Source organism: Gavia stellata, chromosome 8 (genome assembly GCF_030936135.1).
Source record: "Gavia stellata isolate bGavSte3 chromosome 8, bGavSte3.hap2, whole genome shotgun sequence".
NCBI lineage: Eukaryota > Metazoa > Chordata > Aves > Gaviiformes > Gaviidae > Gavia > Gavia stellata.
In genome coordinates, this window is record NC_082601.1 from 16819240 (window position 1) to 16838036 (window position 18797).

An 18797-nucleotide genomic window follows, 5' to 3' on the forward strand; every position below is an offset into this window, starting at 1 on the left:
CTCACTGCCTGTTTTCTGTCAGCTCCTTCTTATCCCTTAAGGAGCTCCAAGGTAAATAAATCACCAAGGGAGAAATTCATCAGGAAGCCACACTTCTCCTATGCAAGTAGGATTGAAATTCTTAGTCCCTGCAGTTTCTCTGAGGGACATGAGAGCAGCTCAGGATGCTATAACCTAAATGTTCGGCCAAGTTCTGCCACGTGACACAATCATGACCTCAACCTGGAGCTGTTCAAAATTACACGGGGTGCAAATTTCCTGGTCTGGGCCCAACTCTCCTCCTATGCAGACTGAACCTCTGCACACCTGGAATCAGCTCATTTAGACCACAAGAGCCAGGACAGTGCCCATTTTGGAAAGTTGGATTTTACCACGGGATAATGTTGCAACTTAACTCAACAGCCACAGAAATTGCTTTTGAAGCAATGTGGCTTTTTCTGGCTTTACTCAACAGCAGAAATGCAGAAGCCAATTTTTCCAATGTTTTCTTCTTTTCTACTTTTTTTTCCTTTTGAAACAGCAACAATAAAAATTGACTGCTTCTCTTAGAAGAAAAAGAAAGGAATAATTGGAGGAACTACACTATATCACCCTCTGCCTTGGCATTATTCCATAGCCTTTCTTTATCCTCATTTCATTTCAGGGGGAGAAAACAATAGTCCCCTATTAACACACCTGATCAGAAATCAATAGGGCAGGCATAGATTCATTCATTAGTCAGCAACTTCCACATGTCCACTGTGGCTCAGGAATATCAAGGACACACTTAACAGAGGGGACTAGAGTGAACGTTGCCTAGAGATTAGTTGCATGGTACAATCTAGAGCCCAAAATAGCGCATGCAGGGTTAGAGCCAGGTAGATCAGCAGTCACCTGATTTCGGAGCAGATTAGTTTGTGCAACGAGGTGAGCTTGTAGCTTCCCTTGACACCACTGAGGCGCAGCTTTCTCAAGCAGCGAAACAGGCTGGGGGAGGGAGCATGTTTGAGTGAAAAGATAAAAAAATAAACAGAGAACAAGAGAGACACAAACATATACGTTTTAGGATAAAAAAAAATTAAAATCACAACAGAGAGTGTATTTAGTGGCTGGGCCAAACCACTATCACCCAGGAGAGAGAAAAAACAAACATCCCAGGATCGATCAGTTATGAATCCTTTGAAGCATGCCAAGTTTAGCAGTAATTAATGCTTCAGTGTGGGCTGGGATACTGCAGACCAGCCAGGCAGCTGCAAAGAGCAACAGATATAGTTGTTAGTTACCTAGCACACAGACAACCCTAATCCAAGTCATGGCTGTGAAGTGAGAGCTCCTTAAAGAGAGGTCAGAATTAATTAACCACCATAATTATTTGCATGCAACAGCTGAAAGTCCACAGTGTTTTAATTTAATTGTGAGTTTAGCAATAAATGGCAGGAGTCCTGAGTGGGAGAAGAACATCCATATGTTAGAAAAGAAAAAAAGAGACCACATAGCTCCAAAAAGTATTCGCATTGCTGTTTGTGTTACTATATCATGAAACATCAATCAAGTCAGTTCCCATTTGTAAGCTGTGTCATAAACAAGATTTCTCTTTCCTAGGGGCCTGTCATCATATTCCAAAGAACCTTACACCGGAACAACCCTACTTTAAAGGTAACGTGAGCAAAATCGCAGTCACGGGAACCGAGAGGTGAACTTCCTACATCAGCCGAGTGCATGCTGAGCCCTGGCTGCTGCCCAGAGCCCTGCAGAGCTGCGTGACTGGAAGCGTGGGAACACAGGCTGGGCTATGAAACCAACCTGAGTACATTAATTCCTACAAAAACCATTTCCACTGCAGCAAAGACCCCACGGGCACACACCAATAACACTACCATGCCCCAGGGAAATTCTGCTTTTACCCCCAAATACAGTGAAGTACTACTTTGAACAGAAGGCATAACCATGCCTTGCATACAGAGCCAAGACTTGCTTTGCCACACAAATGATGCAATGACACCTGAGCCATCAATCTCCCTCCTTTTTGTCCATCAAGGTTAATCACAGTGCATGCACTAGGTGAGCAGATGACTGATGACTTGCAGCTTAAAAATAAAAGTACTGTGGCCATTAAATGGAGATCTTTCACTTGGGGGAAAAGATGCATCTTGTTTTCTTCCATACAGGAGAAACACTAGCGTCACTCACATAGCCCATATTTCCTCCTACCAGAAATAACTCTTAAGCAAAGGATGACAATTCTTCTCAGCCTGGTTAAAAGATACAGATCCAGGCTCTTTCTTTCCTGCACTGCTTCTAGCCTGAAGAGTCCTGATGTGCCATGGAACACATTCAAGAGAATTAAAGATGTCTCCCCAGCCCTGGACTATTCTGTTGTGTCAAGACCTGTCCTGTGGATTGGGCATGCTCTGGGGTTAATCCTACATCAAGCTGTTCACAGGCATGAAAGAAACCACACCTGACAAAAGAAAACTCTTGTTTTCCTGCTTTCAGCCATATTTATTGTCCAGTAATTGTGACCAATACACAACAGAACACAGTCATCAAGTGTGCATAGGGTGCATTTCCACCAATGAACTTGTAATTCACACTCCTAAGGGTCTCTGTCTCAGAATATCAGTGGACTTCACAAACACAACCAACCTCAAGCAACACACTCACCACAGCTGTCAGATGGTGAGACAGAGCCCCAAGAAGCAGACAAGCTGGCAAATTTTGCAGGGGCACTGCAAGGCTTTGCTTCCCCCAGAGGCACACAGGCTTTCCTGACGGAGGTTACTGATCCTGCAGCTTCTGAGGAAATGCACCCCTAGGCCTTGGCCACCGAGAGATGCTCGCTGATGATGGTGGATGTGAACCAACACAACAGAGACCATCCTGCCTTCTAGGAGAACTAAACATATGAGAAGGAAATACCTAGCAAAACCTCACCAGTTCATGACATCTCTCTGAACAAAACACATCCATTGAAGAGGTACAGGTGCACCTAAAACCTGCTCAGTAGGCAAATGCAGACCTCCCAAAATGAAAGCATGGCTACACATCCTTCTACTTGCTTTACCTTCGCGATTTTGGTTTCATCCTTCTTCTTTGCAGTTTGAAGGGCTTCAAAGTGGTGTCTGGCACTGTCGTAATCCACAAGCTTCCTTCCTCGCTTCGCTATACGAGACTAAGAAAGATGGAGAAAAGAGTTGTGACAATCTTCCCCAGCAGCAAAAAAAAAAAAAAAATTAAAAAAAAAAAAAATCACAAAACCTGTCAAAAAAAATCCCCTTACTCTTCACCCAACTTCCAGAGCCCCCCATGCTCTGCCCACACAAGGACACTTACTGGATACTCCACTCCGGCTGCCCAGAGAGGTTGCCCTGGGAGCCACCTGTGACAACCACCGTTCTAGAGGGCACTCCTCAGGAGAAAAGCAGACCCAGTCAGGGAAAGCAAAGGGATCCAACCAACAACAGGCCCTATCTCTGGATGACATTAATGTTTTCAGAACTGTAGCTCCAGTGCTTCCTAAGCCTCCCCATGTGCCTGCATCCTATGGGCACCTGCTTCATCATTTTCAGGGCCTCCTGAGGGCTGAAGCCAGACTCTAACTAACCAACTCATAGCCCTAGTTGGTGTGGAAGCTCAAAAGATTAAGTTCCACAAAAGAAGGCATTTCTGTTGCCAGCACAGCAAAAGCACTCATCCACACGCTCAGGATATGCCTAGAAGAGCATTTTGGACCCTGCAACAGGAGGTACAGACAGAAGTGACTGCAGCCACAGGCAGTGGTCCATTGTAACTAGCTATTAAGCAAGAGAAGTGCGAGGGAAAACCTGTAGCACTGTGTCACTAATAGGCAAGACACAGTGAAGCCGTAACAAAAACAAGGAGGGAGCCAACTGTGTACCAGACTCACGTTCAGGAATGGAGTCCCAACAGGTCCATCAGTGAGAATCCAAAATAGACAGTCAGGCCTGTGTCCCGATCCTCCATTACCCTTCTTCATCTGATGTGCCTCAGGCTCTTTCCCCAAGCAGAGTTTCACCTCAGCGAGGCTCAGGCCCGCTGGGCTGCCCTGTTTTAAGAACCATCCATCCCCCTTGGACCCTCACCTTCCACACTCTCTACAAACACCCCAGACTATCTGGGTTGGAGCACATGTCTTCCCAGCCTGAACCTAGCAACTCCTCCTGGAGAGCCTGGTCCAGCATCGGTGATCAGCAGTCTAGGCTGGAAAGCTAGAGTAAAAAGGCATGGCAAGGAGCCAGGAGGGTTTCTAATTAACCACAGCACCCAGGGAAATTGAAAGTGCAAGACGAAGAATCAGCATTGGGATTTACTTGCAAAAGCAAAATCCGCCCCCTCCACTGCACTTGGCAGGGATATGCAGTCTCCTCTCCCTAGGCTCCTACAGATAAGCTGCAAAACCACACTCAGGGCTAATCTTTCTGCCAGACCAGCTGGGACCAGTTCGCATGTCTCCCACACATGTTCCCCTGCACTTTCAGGAAATGCTGGTGCAGCTCTGTGTGAGTCACAGCTGATCTGCAGGATCTCAGCCACATGCACACCCAAACTGATTTCAAAGCACTCAGCTCACTCCAAGAGAGGAATCACAAAGAAGCTGAGCCACTCCGCAGTCGAGGTCACTAGAAGACACCTCCCAGACATCACACTACCAGCTGGGCACGGAGATGGGATACAGGATATCAAAGGGGGCTTCCAGCAGCACAACAATCTCCAAGATGCTAGTTAATGCATCTTACACACACACCAGATAAAACACATGGCCAGATCTGGGATTTAAGAGATAGGACTTCTCCCCCAGGTCAGACTGGTAGAGATAGCTGGAGTTTTGCCCACCTCTGACATGGCAAACAGCCACTTCCAGGTTTCCCTGCCACCCCACCAGGGAGTTTGAATCAATGTCACCCAACTCTCCAACAAGGTCACTCCTGCCCTTTTTTGCAGCCCCCAATCTTCTAACGCCCACTCTCACATTCCTACTAGAGTACGTGGAAATGCTGCAAGGTCCGGATACACTGCGAGCCCTCCTGGAGTAACCGCTGAACACGCAATTGCCTGTGATGGCAGTGATGGGACTTGGCCCAGTCCTGGAAGGCTGTGGGGTAGCTTCCTTGTATGACTCTAGGATAGCTACAGCTACCCACCACTATCTGACGGTTAAAAGCTGAACTCCAACAGTTTACCGCTTTACAATAAATCCATCTTAATTTGAACCTCCTTTAGAAAAACAAACAAAAAACCACACACACCATCACAAAACACTTATTTTTTTCCCCCGTGACAGTACTTGGTTTTAAATAGAGTAGAAACAGGACACCAGTTTCAGTGTGAGACAGAAATTTGCCAGCTATTCAGAACTTGGCTTATAGTTTATCTTCTCTGGGCTCACTGCAGAGACCCATACTCTTATTGCATACTCTGCAACCTCAGAAACTCACTCAGAAATATTATAGATTAGTTAAGAGTCCTACTCTAAGAAGCTTTAGATACTGACCTGCAAAGAAAGGATAAAGTACTTTTTGCATTCCTGTTTTTCAACTTAGAGAAGACAGAGAGGCTTTGTTCACCCCTCCCCACACAACATTTAAAAATTATTCCCTTTAACTTATAAAAATTCCTTACTAAAGGAATGCTGTGTTTTCACATTCCTGCTGCGGATCCCATTGGAAGGCCAAAAAATTCAAGGGAATTTTTCCAGGCCCTCAACTGAAGAAGGTTTCAGAATATGTTAGAATTTAACAAAAAATAATGCATGCATGATCTAACTTATCACACATTTGAATTACTGGGCCGTTAACAAAAAACAGGCCTTCACATTACTAAATTAAAATCATCTTCTCTCCATAAATCATCTTTCATTATCACGGTAATTCCAGAATTGCAGGAAAAGCAGAAAATTTGCTTTTGTGGAAAACACAAAACAGAAAACTACTACCACAACAACAACAAACAACTGAAATATTCTGTAAATTACGTTAAGACTGGTGGTTTTTTGCCTGCCACCCTCAAGAACTCTAATTCCTTACGTGAAGCCAAACTCCACTTTTGCACTGTAGCAACACCTTGAGTTTTGGTGGAATTTGGTTGGTCCCAGTCTTATGCTCCTTTTAAAACCACACCGTAAAACCTCAGTGTGACCCCAGCAGAATTAAGAAATCCCAGATACTAAGCATGGAAAAAACATGACACTCCAAGGTGACCCGGTGCACAGCTGACAAGGCTGGTAAAATGCAATTTGGACTGAAGCAGTGCAGAAATCTGAGTCTACAGAGAGCCTGAAATAAAACCTTCTGCTTAGGAAGCACTGCACAAGCCTCTGCGCTGCTAACTGAGGCACACGGCATCACACTGCGGTAGAGTGATCAGCTCTACAGCCTTCAGCGGGTGGAAAGGAACAGCAAGCTTCTTCACTCTTCCCCACTTCAGACTTCCAGGGACAAAAAAGGCTGGAAAAATGAAGCAAAAACAAGGAGCCCCAGGAAGCAAAGACACTGCTGTTCAGGGCTCATTTTACAAGCCTGTGACCTACCCCCCTTTGATATAGCACAATCCTCCCAACGCAACAAATATTGACAAACGTTTTAAGAGACGTGCTAGGGAAAGGGTTGTTTTCACTGGGAAGTAGCCAAGCTGATCCTTCCCATATGGCGGTATCATTACTAGCACTTCCATATGGTAAAGATATTTCCTGCATAACCTTCTCAAAAGGAATGGAGAGGAGATAACTGTGGGTGAAGGGAAGCTCACAGGACATCATTCAAATCCAGGTCCTTGGCTGCGATCTTCCCTAAAAAGATGCCTATCCAGCATTCCCCCATCCCTACGAAAAACTCGTTACATGCACAGCAGGATTTCAGGGAACACACAGAAATCTGCCTTCCACACCAGCCTCTATCCACAAAGCACATTGCCACTACCTGCTTCCTCAATGCTTTGTACTTACAAGGAAGTTAAAAAACTAAAGGACCAAAAGCAGAGACTGAGAGCTTGTGAGTTATTGCTGACACTGCCCTTCAGCACTGCAATAGAACAGGAAATTTTATGGATCCTCCTGTTTTGCACTTCTGTTTTCTCTTCAGCATCTTTCCCCTGGATTCTTCACTCTCATTTCAAGCCCGAAGGAGAACATAACATTTTCACATGACCCAGAGCTGCAAAGATCTTGGCTGCTCTAAAAGAAAAGCTTGCAGCAGCACAACACAAACATCCTCCTAAAGAAGACAGGGACGCAAGAAATTGATTCTTATGAGGTTTCATCTGCTGTGACCCTGTAAATCAAAAGGTTTAAAGAGAATCTTACTTTAATATCTGGAAATTGGCCAAGGTACGTATCCATGGTCAGAAGTGCCTGATCCACCAGCTTCTGATGGAAATCCGTCCAGAGAAGATCATTGTTCTGAAACACAAAAGTAGTGAGCTAACTATTAAGAACAGAGCTCTGCATTTCTGTTTTTCGCTATGAGTGCTACAGTCAACAATTTCAGTCCCCCATGACTGGGGGCTTTCCTTAAGAAATAGTCATTTCTTTGGAAAAGCTAAGGATCAGAGAAGTTAGTTGAAAACAGAGGTCATGCCAGAAATGTAGAAACAGAGAAGAGAGTCTGATGCTGCTAATGCAGGTGACCTCTCCAAGGACACAGTGCCCTTCATGAACCTTCCTTTGAAAGCCTGTCTTTTCCTCCACAGTGCTAGCTCAAGTCCATACAATGGAAGGGAAGATGAACATCAAGCTGGCTTTACCTCCTTCTCCCAGCAGCCACAAAAATGGGACACCTGACACCATTAGGCACCATTTTCTGCTTTTCATTACAACACAGTTTTCTGGAGGATAATGAACAATAACAGAAAGCTATTCTAGCAGTCTTCAGCCTTCACACCACCTGCCTCCACAGCCCAATGGAGGTCACATCCAAGGACTGCACCCTAACCTGTGCACGCTTTATCCTTGATCTTATCTCAGGCACAGTAACTTCCCATCAACACCTTGGATTAGGTGGAAATTGCCCCCTTCTCCTGTTTTTCCACTTGAAGAAAGGGTTTTGGCTAAAATATTCAGGAAAAATTCCTACTTTATGTAGGAACTTTCTTTTTTTTTTTGGCAGGAATAACACTTTTCTCTCACCTGTCTTCTCCTGAGAGAAATATTAACAAAGGCATTAAAGGGGGAGGTGGATGGCTGGAACTATTCCTGCAGACCCTCAGAGTAGTTACAGTTAGTTCTCAGGACTTTGACCTCTCTGGCTCAAATTTTCTGAAGGGACAGTCTCCCATGAGACACTGCAGTGGCTCAGGAAGAAACAAGGCCAACAGAGAACGTGAAGCCAAACCAGCTGAATTACAACTCCATTATTTACTGCAACAGCACTTCCTAATGGAAAGTTTCCATGTTAATGCAAGAATTGACCTGGAAATGTTCAGGTTTTGTTTGATTTATCTGCTTTGAAGTCAGTATTTCCTGGGCAAGATGCAGATGTTATTTCAGGTGAGATTTTCTGAAGGGAAAAGAAAGAATCCTTCTCCTGCTCTCCTCTGTACTCCTTCCCCACTGCTGCAATGCCATAAACAGCTGTAGATAAGTCCAGTCTTGCAGCCTCATGGCAGATGGATCCACAGAGCTGAACTGCCACAGCTGCTGCTCAGTGGAACAGCTGAGCAAGAGAGCAGAGGGCACCTGCCTCCAGCTGGACCCACCACACACACATGCCAACAGGGATCCAAGCTGTCAAATGACAGGCTGTGCCCTAAGCTCCACAGAAAACACCTGGGCAAGATGGACAGGCATCACCTCACCAAGGGATAAGAACAGCAGGTTGGGGTGACACATGGCTCAGCCAAACAAGGTGGCAACTAAAATAAGGCAGCTGGTGGTACTGCTATGAGTGGGACGTTGTTGCAGCCACACAACGGCTGCTCTGACCATGCCTTGGCCATAGATTTAGCTTCCCCTTTCTCTTGAAGGGAGCATAAGCAATACATCCGGTTGACCCTACTGAATCTCTTCTGTCATCCTCTGTCCCTGTTTAGCCACAGACCAAGCCTGGTGACTCCACATGCTGGACAGACTCTTACCTCTGCTATTTTATTTGTGTCATCTCTCCCAGGCCAATCCGGCTCATAAACTTCCTGCAAACACTCTGTCAGCTTCTTGGAGGCCTCGTGCATGGCTAGAAAAGAAGAGGGAACAGCTTCAGAAAGAAGGAAATAGTGTGTTCCTCACAGTTTAACCCTCATCCTGAGGAATGGGGACACAGGAGGGTTATAACAAATGCTAAGCACTTCCTCACAGAATGTCTGACCCTTGATAACACTGAGATGGAAGGTAACCAGAGGGAGAAAGGAACAGAGGATGCAGTTGCATCAAACCCTGTGTACATCCTCCCCTAGCAGAAGATATGAGAGTCTATCTGCTAAGACAGCTCCACCTGTTTGGCATCAAGCACAACTCCATTCCATCCCAGCTGGTCCTGAAGGATTCTGAAAGATCCCCCACCCAGACAAGGCTGACCTTTCCTACAGCTCATGCCTGAGGAAACACCAGGAAAGGATGGCTGCAGAAACCTTACTATGTAGGTAAGCACTAGAGGGGAAGCAATCCTCTGCTTATGCAGACCTTACCTTTTACGGAAGCCAAGTACGTTCGGAGGTCTTTCTGCAGCCTTGTGCCTTCGGACTGTAAATGTAAGGAGAAGACCATCAGTTACTCTCTCGTATGAAGAGAGTGTAAGAAGGAGTCATCAAGCATTTCTAAATAAAGAAAAATGGCCTGGCAGACAGGCTACACACCAGCCCTATGACCACATGAAACATAAATGTTAACAGGGAGACCACACAGCCCTCTGACTTGGTAAGCCCACAGCCACTGACCTGCAGGCATGTTTGGCCAACAATACCACCAAGGTACCAAGTAACTTGATGTGGGTAAAGCTGTGATTTGCTCTTCCCCGCAGAGCCAGCTTTAGTGTTTCGATTTCATGCAAGCAACTAGAGAGGATCCTAAGGGCAACAATTAGTTTATAAGCCAAGGGGCAGTGGGTCTATGCAACAAATGTAACTGAAAGGAGTCTGTAGAATATAGAAGATGGGTGCAAGTGATTTATTTTGTACTGGTTTGGGAGCAGTTTAGCTCGCCACTTTTTCCTGCCATGCTGCAAACCAAAACCCCAGTGCAAAGCGGGTACAAGGGACCTCTGACCTGCCCAAACATCCTGTCTAAATTGTCCTGTACAGCAGAGCTTGCAAATAGAGAGCTAATCATCTTTTTCTTCAGCTTCACTGTGGAGGTGTCCTGCCAGCAGCAGATCTCATTCACTAGGAAACAAAGGATTAAAACCAGAAGCTGGGCTGAGTTTTGCCAGTTTGAGCCTTCAGATGACACAGCTGAGTGCAGTACAAGAACCCAGATTAGAAAGGGTCATGGAGATTTTTACAGAAAAGTTGGTTCAGACATGCACACATACATGTACTCCCCACACAACTGCTCTCGTCCACTAGGATAAGCATATTCAGGCCCACCTCCCCTCTACCTTGCCATATGTCATTGACAGTGGTGCAAAGCAGACAGGGAAATACTCCCAAATCCAGACAGTGACATTATACAAACAGAACCGAAAGGAAGAGAAATGCAAGGCTTGAGAAGTTGACCAACACCACCACAGAGCATGTCAAAGCAAGGGAAGGAACAACCATTGAGGACACCTGTGCAGACAACCTCTGGAGTATGCAAGAAGTACAGAAAAAAGTTTGAGACACATTTCTTTTCCCCTGTGTGATCTCACCGGATCCTCACTATCCCCAAATTAGGTGTCAAAACAAGAATGCAGGAAAGCAACAACTACACCTCACACCTTCCTCACAGCCTGCTGCCATTCCTCCTCTTCTTTCCCAGCTTGTGTCCCATGGGGGGGGAGGGGGGGGGCAGGGGGCAGTATAATGAATTTTGACAGCTGAAGACAACTCCAGAGATGAGGAGCTCACAGGACATCTCTGACAGCTGCCTCAGAGCTACTAGCTTCAAAAGCAGATGTTTCCCATCAGCACTCCCCACCACTCAGGCACCTCTTGCCTCCACTGAGCTCATGCTGCGAGCCTTTGTGCTCTCAGTGCAGCTGCGCTCTCTAAGCAGACGCTAAATCTGCCCAGCTGTTGAAGTGCCAGTGCTAGCATAGATTTGTGGAGAAATCCATCTGCTTCCAACACTATGACCCAATTTGTTTTCCTTGCCTCGAAAGTTCTGGATGAGTTCACATTCATTCTTTTCCTACTGCCATCAACAAAGGAAATGAGGGATGGGAAAGAAGCCACTTCTATAAAATAAAGTCAGGCTCCTAGTCTGGAGAAGCATCAGGAACTGACCCAAAGAGAGTACAAGAGGAAAGGAATAATGACCACATCTGCTGCAAAAGTCCCAGGAGTTCTAAAAATCACAGAGCAAACAAAAGTAGAGCTTTTTGCTGGCTTAAGGTGAATGTGGAAACCTGGGCAGATGAGACTTCCCTAACAGTGCAATCAGAAACTACCAGGAAAGAAGTGCCAGAGTAATCAAAGAGCACATACACAGAGGACCATCAGGGAGGCTGAGCTGACAAGCAGCAGTTCAATCAAGCTGTAATAAGTGTTTGCTTGTGCCCAATGCAGGAAGCAAGAAAGTCTTAGATTAAAGCAGTGCTCTCTGCCTAGAATTGGTCCATGCTAGAAATCACAGACTGGAACTGGCAAGATGAGGTGTCAGAACACAAGAGGAAATGGCACAGAAGAAACCATCATGCAGAATCCCTCAGCTGGATACATTATCATCCTGCAGCTGTATCATTTTTAAGAATGACTAAATTTGAACACGCAACTTTGAGGTTATCAGAAACTAAACAGCAGGGATTGTCCTCTGCAGAACTTGCCCACCACACCCAGTTCTAGACATTGCAGTGCCCAAGTAACTCTCAAAATTATAGCATCTAAAATCAGAAACCGCATCTAAAATCGTGCCCATACTTGGCTGAGTCCTGCCACAGCAGCACACGACATGATCCAAACTAACGAACGCTTCAAGTCTCGATACCCAGTCCCAAAGTCATGGGGACAAAAGAATCCTCTGAGAGGTACACCAGCATCACAATTAAACATCAAATCAAGATTTTTAGACATACCACCTGAAAAAACCTGCAAGTCAAGGCCAGAATACTGGAGTGTGCAATTGCAGCAATGCACAACTAGTCTTCAGTGTTGTCCAGGCATCCTCAACACCACTTACCTCACCACGATGCGCAGTCAGCCAATACGCAGTGCTGCATCCTGCAACTGCAGTGGTCTTTCTTAGTCACCTCTTGCTCATGTTTAAAGTCAGAGTTACAGCTGATCTCTATGACTATGGGGTTACCTAAGCCTCTTAAAAGTACCAAGCCTGCCAGGGAGAGTGAAAAGACTTTATAGCCTGTAAGATGTGCAGGCAGAAAGATTTTCAAAGAGAGGCCCATGTTCAGAGTTTTGCCATGAATCCAGTTTCCCCAGCTCCCCTGGGCACCTGGGGTTCCCATTCAAGTCCCTCTTTGGCATTTCCATTGCTTCATTTCTTGTTCACCAGTAATGCAGCTCCCTCGCTTGTTACAAGGGTTTCTTTTTATTATTTTAAGCATTAATGCTGTCCCAAGAAACTTGGCAACTGCTTTCTCTCTGTGCATGCAGCACCTGCTTTCTTCAAGCAGGCTACAGCGAGCTGTCAAGTACAGCCACGATTCTGCATAAACACCTCTCGCAATGCATAGTGTCAAATACTGTATAAAACAGCAGCTTTCAACACCCTTGAGTGCATATTTAAGAGATGCTTCCTAAACTCAAAGGTAAAAAAGTAGGAAAAAAGAGTTAAACTGGAATCTGGAAAATTAATCCACTTCCCAGTTATCAAAGAGTTTAAGGGTGTGCAGAGGAAAGTTATAGAGGTATGGTTGAATCTAAAGATGTTCAAAAATCTAATAGCACAGTAATTTTTAAATTGCAAGAACATAAAGAAAGAAGAAATAGTGTGTGTGTATATATATATCAGAGTAACAAAACTCCACAAAAAGAAAGTAAAACTAGGACAAAAATGGAAGATTAGTGCCGATTCTGAACCCCATATTCATTTCTCATCCCTGCACTAACAAACTGACTTAAAACCTTCACACAGGAACAATGACACTGTGTCTTGATGTAGAAGTGACCACAATAACTTGTTCTACTCAAACACACAGGTGTCATAGTGTTTGAGCAGATATCGCCATACTTGCAATTACAGTGTAATTCAACCCTGTGAGCCTATAACACAAGCAGGTATAATATGAAGGACAGTATGTACAGGAAGATGCCTATTTAAAAATAGAAGTGCTATGCTTGGGAGGCTGGAAGAGCTCTTTCTCCAAAGACTTAATGAACCACCTATTTCTTATAGCTCCGTGAAAGAAAAACACAAGAGGCATTTGGTACCTTTTTGTGCTTTCTTGTTTTGTTGGGGGGTTGTTATTTACAATACCTGTCACTGAGCCCTAGCTAAGTATGTGATTTTCTGTAGAGCTGTTTCTTGGTAGTAGACAGGTTTCCTAGAATTATTTTTCCCCAAATCTTCAAAAGAAATTCTTTCATCCGAATAATAGACTGCAATGCCCTCATTACATAACCTCCCTGGTTTTGCCGTTCCAATGGGAAGAATTTTTATTATCAGGAGGGAAGGTTCTACACCTGAGAGGGACAGGTAATGTCCTGTTCCAGATTAGATTAATGTAGGGCTGGAAGAGCAGAATGTGGAGTTATAAAGGGGCAGGGGAAGCATTGAAACAACAGCTCCAGATAAGCCCCCCCTCAGCAAAACTTCAGAGCTGTTAAGACACAAAGCATGAATAACTGGTGGGAAGCTCCCATCCTGGGGTACCAGGAAACCTGTTAAACTTGTTTTGCTACCATAGGGCTGAAATGGAAACTGCTGGGCATGCAGGGTTCTTGCCTGGACAGAAAGTCTCCCTCTGAGCTACTGAGTATAATGGTCCACAGCTAAACCTACGCTACAAGAGCAAAAGATTAAGTCCACGCTGCCTGCCCTGCAGGCTGAGGCTGTGCCAAACACCGTGGATTATGGGCAGAGATGGATGCAGCCCGTGCCAGCAGCAGCTTGTCTCTCAGGCGTTTGGTGTGAAACACTGTAAACCAATCCAGAACTTCCACAGAAGCGACAGCTCATGAAGGGTATCAAAACCCAGCCGCTCTGCCAGGCAGAAACAAAACATGGTGCCAGGTGTAAGGGCTGCCACCAGCCTCCCACTCTCTGTCTCTCCAGAGAGTATTTCAAACACAGGGAAAGAGAAGCCAAAGCCTGGCATGCTTCAGGCAGGGGCTGTGTTGCACCTTTGCAGGAGGCCTCTTGCTCCCAGGTCTGCAAGGACAATTTCCAGGACAGACCCTTGTGCCGGTGCCTGAACACAAGTGACACTGGGAAAGGGAAGAAGGGGGAAGCCTTTGAATGAATTTTTTGGGAGGTTAATTGCCAAAGATAATCTGTCATAAGGAAGTAATATGGGGGCCAGTTGTGCTGCTTGTCAAGCCTTTAAGAGGCACAGGCGAGCCTGCAGCCCTGCAGAAGAATGGTTGTGTCCAGCTCATTTGTCACGCAGCAAATCCATCTGTCTGAGCTAAAAAGCTCCTACCATTCAGAGACCTCAGAGTGGTGCCCTTATACGAACATGAATGGACGGAGAGCTGGAAGTGCAATGTTTTCCCTTATGTCCACTCAACCACCATTTTCGAGAACCACAAGACGCCTTGACTGAAAATGAGTTAAGTGATTTTTAGACCTGCTCTCCATTCATTGACAGCCCACACATGGGAACATGTGTCAAAGTGGCCCAAGACAGTCATTAGAGTCAGAGGAGCCTCTAATCAAGCAGCAATCAAGGCTACTGCCTGCTCACACCCCAGCCAGTTCCACAGGAGAGCTGCTCTGTCACAAGCCTGCAGCAAAAGATCAGCTTTCCTCCAGACTTACATTTCCTACTGGAGCAGACTTTGTAAAGAAAGTCCATAGAGATCTCACACATAGCTATACTACATGCACATATCATACATATAAAAATAGAAACAAGTGTGTATATATGCAAATATAGTTGAAGTTTTTTCCCCAGTCTGCTTGGCATCATAACAACTCCCCAGCCCTGGATATCCTAACAATCCAGCTAACTCACATTTATGGTTTGCCCTCTAAAACAGGCATTGTTTGCATTTATTTTAGTAATAGGGAAACTGAGGGCCCAAGCAAAACGAACAGACTCCAAGCAGCAAATGCAGAGCAGCCTCCATCTCCTTTGATAAAATATTTGGAGGATTTAGTTCATGGCCTACCCCTGCAGGATGGGAAAAGAAATTCAGCTGTAAGGGGTACAGAGGCAGCGCTTCTTTAATAGACTTCTCAATGCACCACTGGAATTCATGGATTCAGAAGTTGAAAAGCCACCCCAGACAGCCAGACCAAGAAGTCTGGATTTGAGTTTTTCAGTATTTCTCCTTTGAAAAGGCTATTTCCTGATTGCCAACACTTAAAAATGATATGGAAAAGTCACACCTGGTAACATCATGTCGTGAGAAAGATGCCAAACTGCATTCTCCTCTGTGTACAAGAGAATATCATTGGTGGACATGCTATGGAAATGTTGCATGAACTTCTGGAGCAACAGCTACTATCGCTGCCAAGAGAATGAGCATTAGTCTCCAGGAATCTCCAGTCAGCTCTGGTTAGACATAAGTCAAAATCAGACTGAAAGATTTTCATTATATTCAGCTGTGGCAAATCCCTTCTCAGCTGGTTTTGTGACACATAACCACATCTGCTGAGTCTTAACAGACACGATGCAGCTGCCGCTAACAGCTCCAGAAAAAGGTCCTAAATATGTCAAGGCACAAAGGGACTAAAAGATTTCTTCAGCACCACCTGAGCTTTGGCATGGCATGCATTTTCTGCCATGAGACAGAAACAACACTTTCCTTAACATCAAGCATCAGGGTTAAAATCCCCTGGGGTAACTGATGTTTTCCCCTTCTCTGGGTGGCTGAAAGCTTGAGATTAAAAAACAAACCCACCCAGTTCAAGATATAAACTGACTGCTGCTTAAGTAGGAAGGTGGGGGAAAATTGCCACACTGTTAAAATATTCTTGTGCACTAAAATATGGGGATGAAGCAGACACATGAAAAAATGACTACTCAGGCCTGACACAGTCATTGTGCAAGGATGGGAAGGAAGTTAGATTTAGATCTTAGCCATGGACAGATGTTCCCTTTTCATCATTTGCTTTCTTTGTCTCTTTTGCCCTCCGCTGTGTTTAGGAAACTGAATCTGCCTTGTTCCGTTTTATTTTTTATTTCTAATCTGTTTCCCATCCTACCCACCTTTCAGAGACACAAGGAAGGAAAAATTACAGGACAGGAAAAATTACATGACAAAGCAGCTGCTAACTAAAGGAAGTGTTCTGGTTGAGCTATTTCTTTTCCTAAACTTGGGTCTAGAACAAGTATTATTTTTCAGCATACACTCTCACTGACTCCATGATAGGGACACTGGAAGACACAGTGTAATTTCTCATAAGTGAACAGCTACAAGTTGTGGGTCACTTCAATAGGCCTATGGCATCATTTAATTTAATGGGCTTTAATTGCATATTGCAGCAGATGACTGGAAGCTAATACTGAAACCCAGGGTGTAATTACATATCACCAATTATCTTACCAGCTGTTTGTTGAAGTTCTGCACGCATTGTTCAAACTGCTCATCTTTTGTTTCATCTGCTTTCCCAAGCTTCTGAAGGACCTGCCGAAAGAGAGGAGAAAGATAAGAGATTTCAAAACACAGATATAGCAAAGCAGAGACAAATAAGCAGTTGCAAGTTTTTGCTCATGAGGCTGAAAGAAGGAAAGTTAAAAAGTCTCCCTTATTCTTGCACTCAGAATTTCTGGAATATTTCTCTACACAGTCATACTTTGCAAAAAGACTTACAGACGAATCAGGATGAACTCAGACCTCTTATACTTTGCTGTACCAAAGAGCATGACTGAGATTTGTCCTTCACTGGTCTAATGCTTTTTGCAGACAAGGCAATAGCAACCCAGTTGTTTATCTCTGGACCAGCAGGAAAAAAACCAAATCCCTAATACGCCTTGCATTGTGTGGCTACACTTACCCTGATTTAACACTAGTCTCTGGTCCAGACAGGGTGGGGTTTTTCTGCTCCCAGAACAGCTGGACTGTCCTCAAACACAGAAGCCACACAGAGACCTCCTTAGAGAGAGAAAGTGGCTGGAGCAGTGAAAGTCCCACCTTCTTCCACCTTTTCTCTCTACACATATGCTTGGCAGGAGCTCGCTGTTGAGAGCAACTGGGGACCTTACACCATGAATCTACATGACACTCAGTCTAAGTGTCACCTCTGAGAGTGCCAGCGGTCAGTGCTGTTTCTCTCACCACCTCCCTGCACAGCACAGCTCTCCGCAGCCTGTAAAAAAATCCTTATCAGACTACTTCCCTTATCACCCTTCTCTCTCAATGATCTCTCCAGGCAGCTAAGTGGATCACCCTCAGGCTGTGAACAAGGCATTTATCTTCTGGGCAGGAAAGCAGGTCCATCACAAGACTGGGCAAACTGCAGCCGTGGAGGAGAGCAGCAGTTATTTGTCATGCCCCAAGCAACTCCAGCAGCAGGGAGACAGGGATGTAAACTATAGCTGGTTAAGCTTGATTACAACATCTTTGTTAATTGAAAATAAAGTCTGACCATGCCAAAAAAAAAAAAAAAAAAAGCCTTGTCTTGCTGGGCCAGTAAAAACAGAGGAAAGCCCACCCAGTCCTCAGTCACAGGAGGTTCTGGGCAGCCTGAGATGGGCTAGAAAGGGTGCTGAGGGAACACCTAGAAATGCAAAGGAGCCCTAGCTGGCAAGAGCATGACTGCCCAAGAGGCAGAAAGCACTGGAAAGCTGAAGTCTCTCTTGCTCTGCTGAGCACAGCACTTGTTTAGCTCTCTTTGCTATCCGTGGATCTTCTCACAGAATGTAAAGAGGATTTTTCCCCTGCAGGGCAGGGATCAGACTTTAATATTTGGTCCCCAAAACAGCATTGAGAAGGTCCATGCAACAGGATGTAGAACACAATGGCCTATTTTCAGTTGGAAGGGACGTACAACAATCATATAGCCCAACTGCCAATGCACCTAATGGCCCACTCATCTTTTTACACTGCCAACGTGGAGGACATTTGTGTTATGTCTATTTGGCTAATCTCAGTTCCCCTCTCCCCCATATAAGCACAGATATTCCCAGCTCACCCCTGACCGCAATAACTGACTCTAGCGCCAGAAACAATGTATCAATGCAGTCATTCAGCACCCGGCTCGTAAGTCCCTTTATTTAGGCTGGGACTGAACGTCTAGGAGCGAATCACTGTTTTTCATTCTCCCTCTGTTCAACAGCCTCACTTCACCTCCAGGAATCGCTGAGGTATTCAAGTGTCAGCAAAAAGAGGGGAAAGGACAGATACAGATGAAGACTGCCCTCTTTGTGACCAAGGGCTGAACCAAAAGCCTCCAGAGTTAGAAGCACAACTTCCTCCAGTTTAAGTGACAGCAGCAAACACTGCAGCTACAAGCGCCTAACGTGCTTGACGAACCTGTCTAAGCAGCAGGACATAGACAGCACAAATATCCCCTTCTTCCTCTCAAACCCTTGGCACATAAGAGCTTACTGGAGAGCAGAAGCAGCAACATTGGTTGGACCGGCAGAGTCCTGTACACAAGCCACTGGTGC

At 45.2% G+C, this 18797-nt stretch overlaps 1 protein-coding gene across 4 annotated transcripts in view; it reads right to left on the reverse strand.

Moving 5' to 3' along the window:
• Positions 1 to 18797, reverse strand: part of BIN1 (bridging integrator 1) — a 97044-nt gene that overhangs the window by 36614 nt on the left and 41633 nt on the right. For 3 of the 4 annotated variants that reach the window (XM_059820831.1, XM_059820829.1, XM_059820830.1), the window contains exons 2-6: positions 16732 to 16812; positions 9613 to 9667; positions 9067 to 9161; positions 7298 to 7393; positions 3044 to 3151 (exon numbers count right to left, since the gene is read on the reverse strand). In XM_059820831.1, coding sequence (XP_059676814.1) covers positions 3044 to 3151; positions 7298 to 7393; positions 9067 to 9161; positions 9613 to 9667; positions 16732 to 16812 — 435 coding nt within the window. Of the gene's footprint in view, positions 1 to 873; positions 967 to 3043; positions 3152 to 7297; positions 7394 to 9066; positions 9162 to 9612; positions 9668 to 16731; positions 16813 to 18797 lie in introns of all 4 variants that reach the window. The other variant, XM_059820828.1, reaches the window with a different exon arrangement.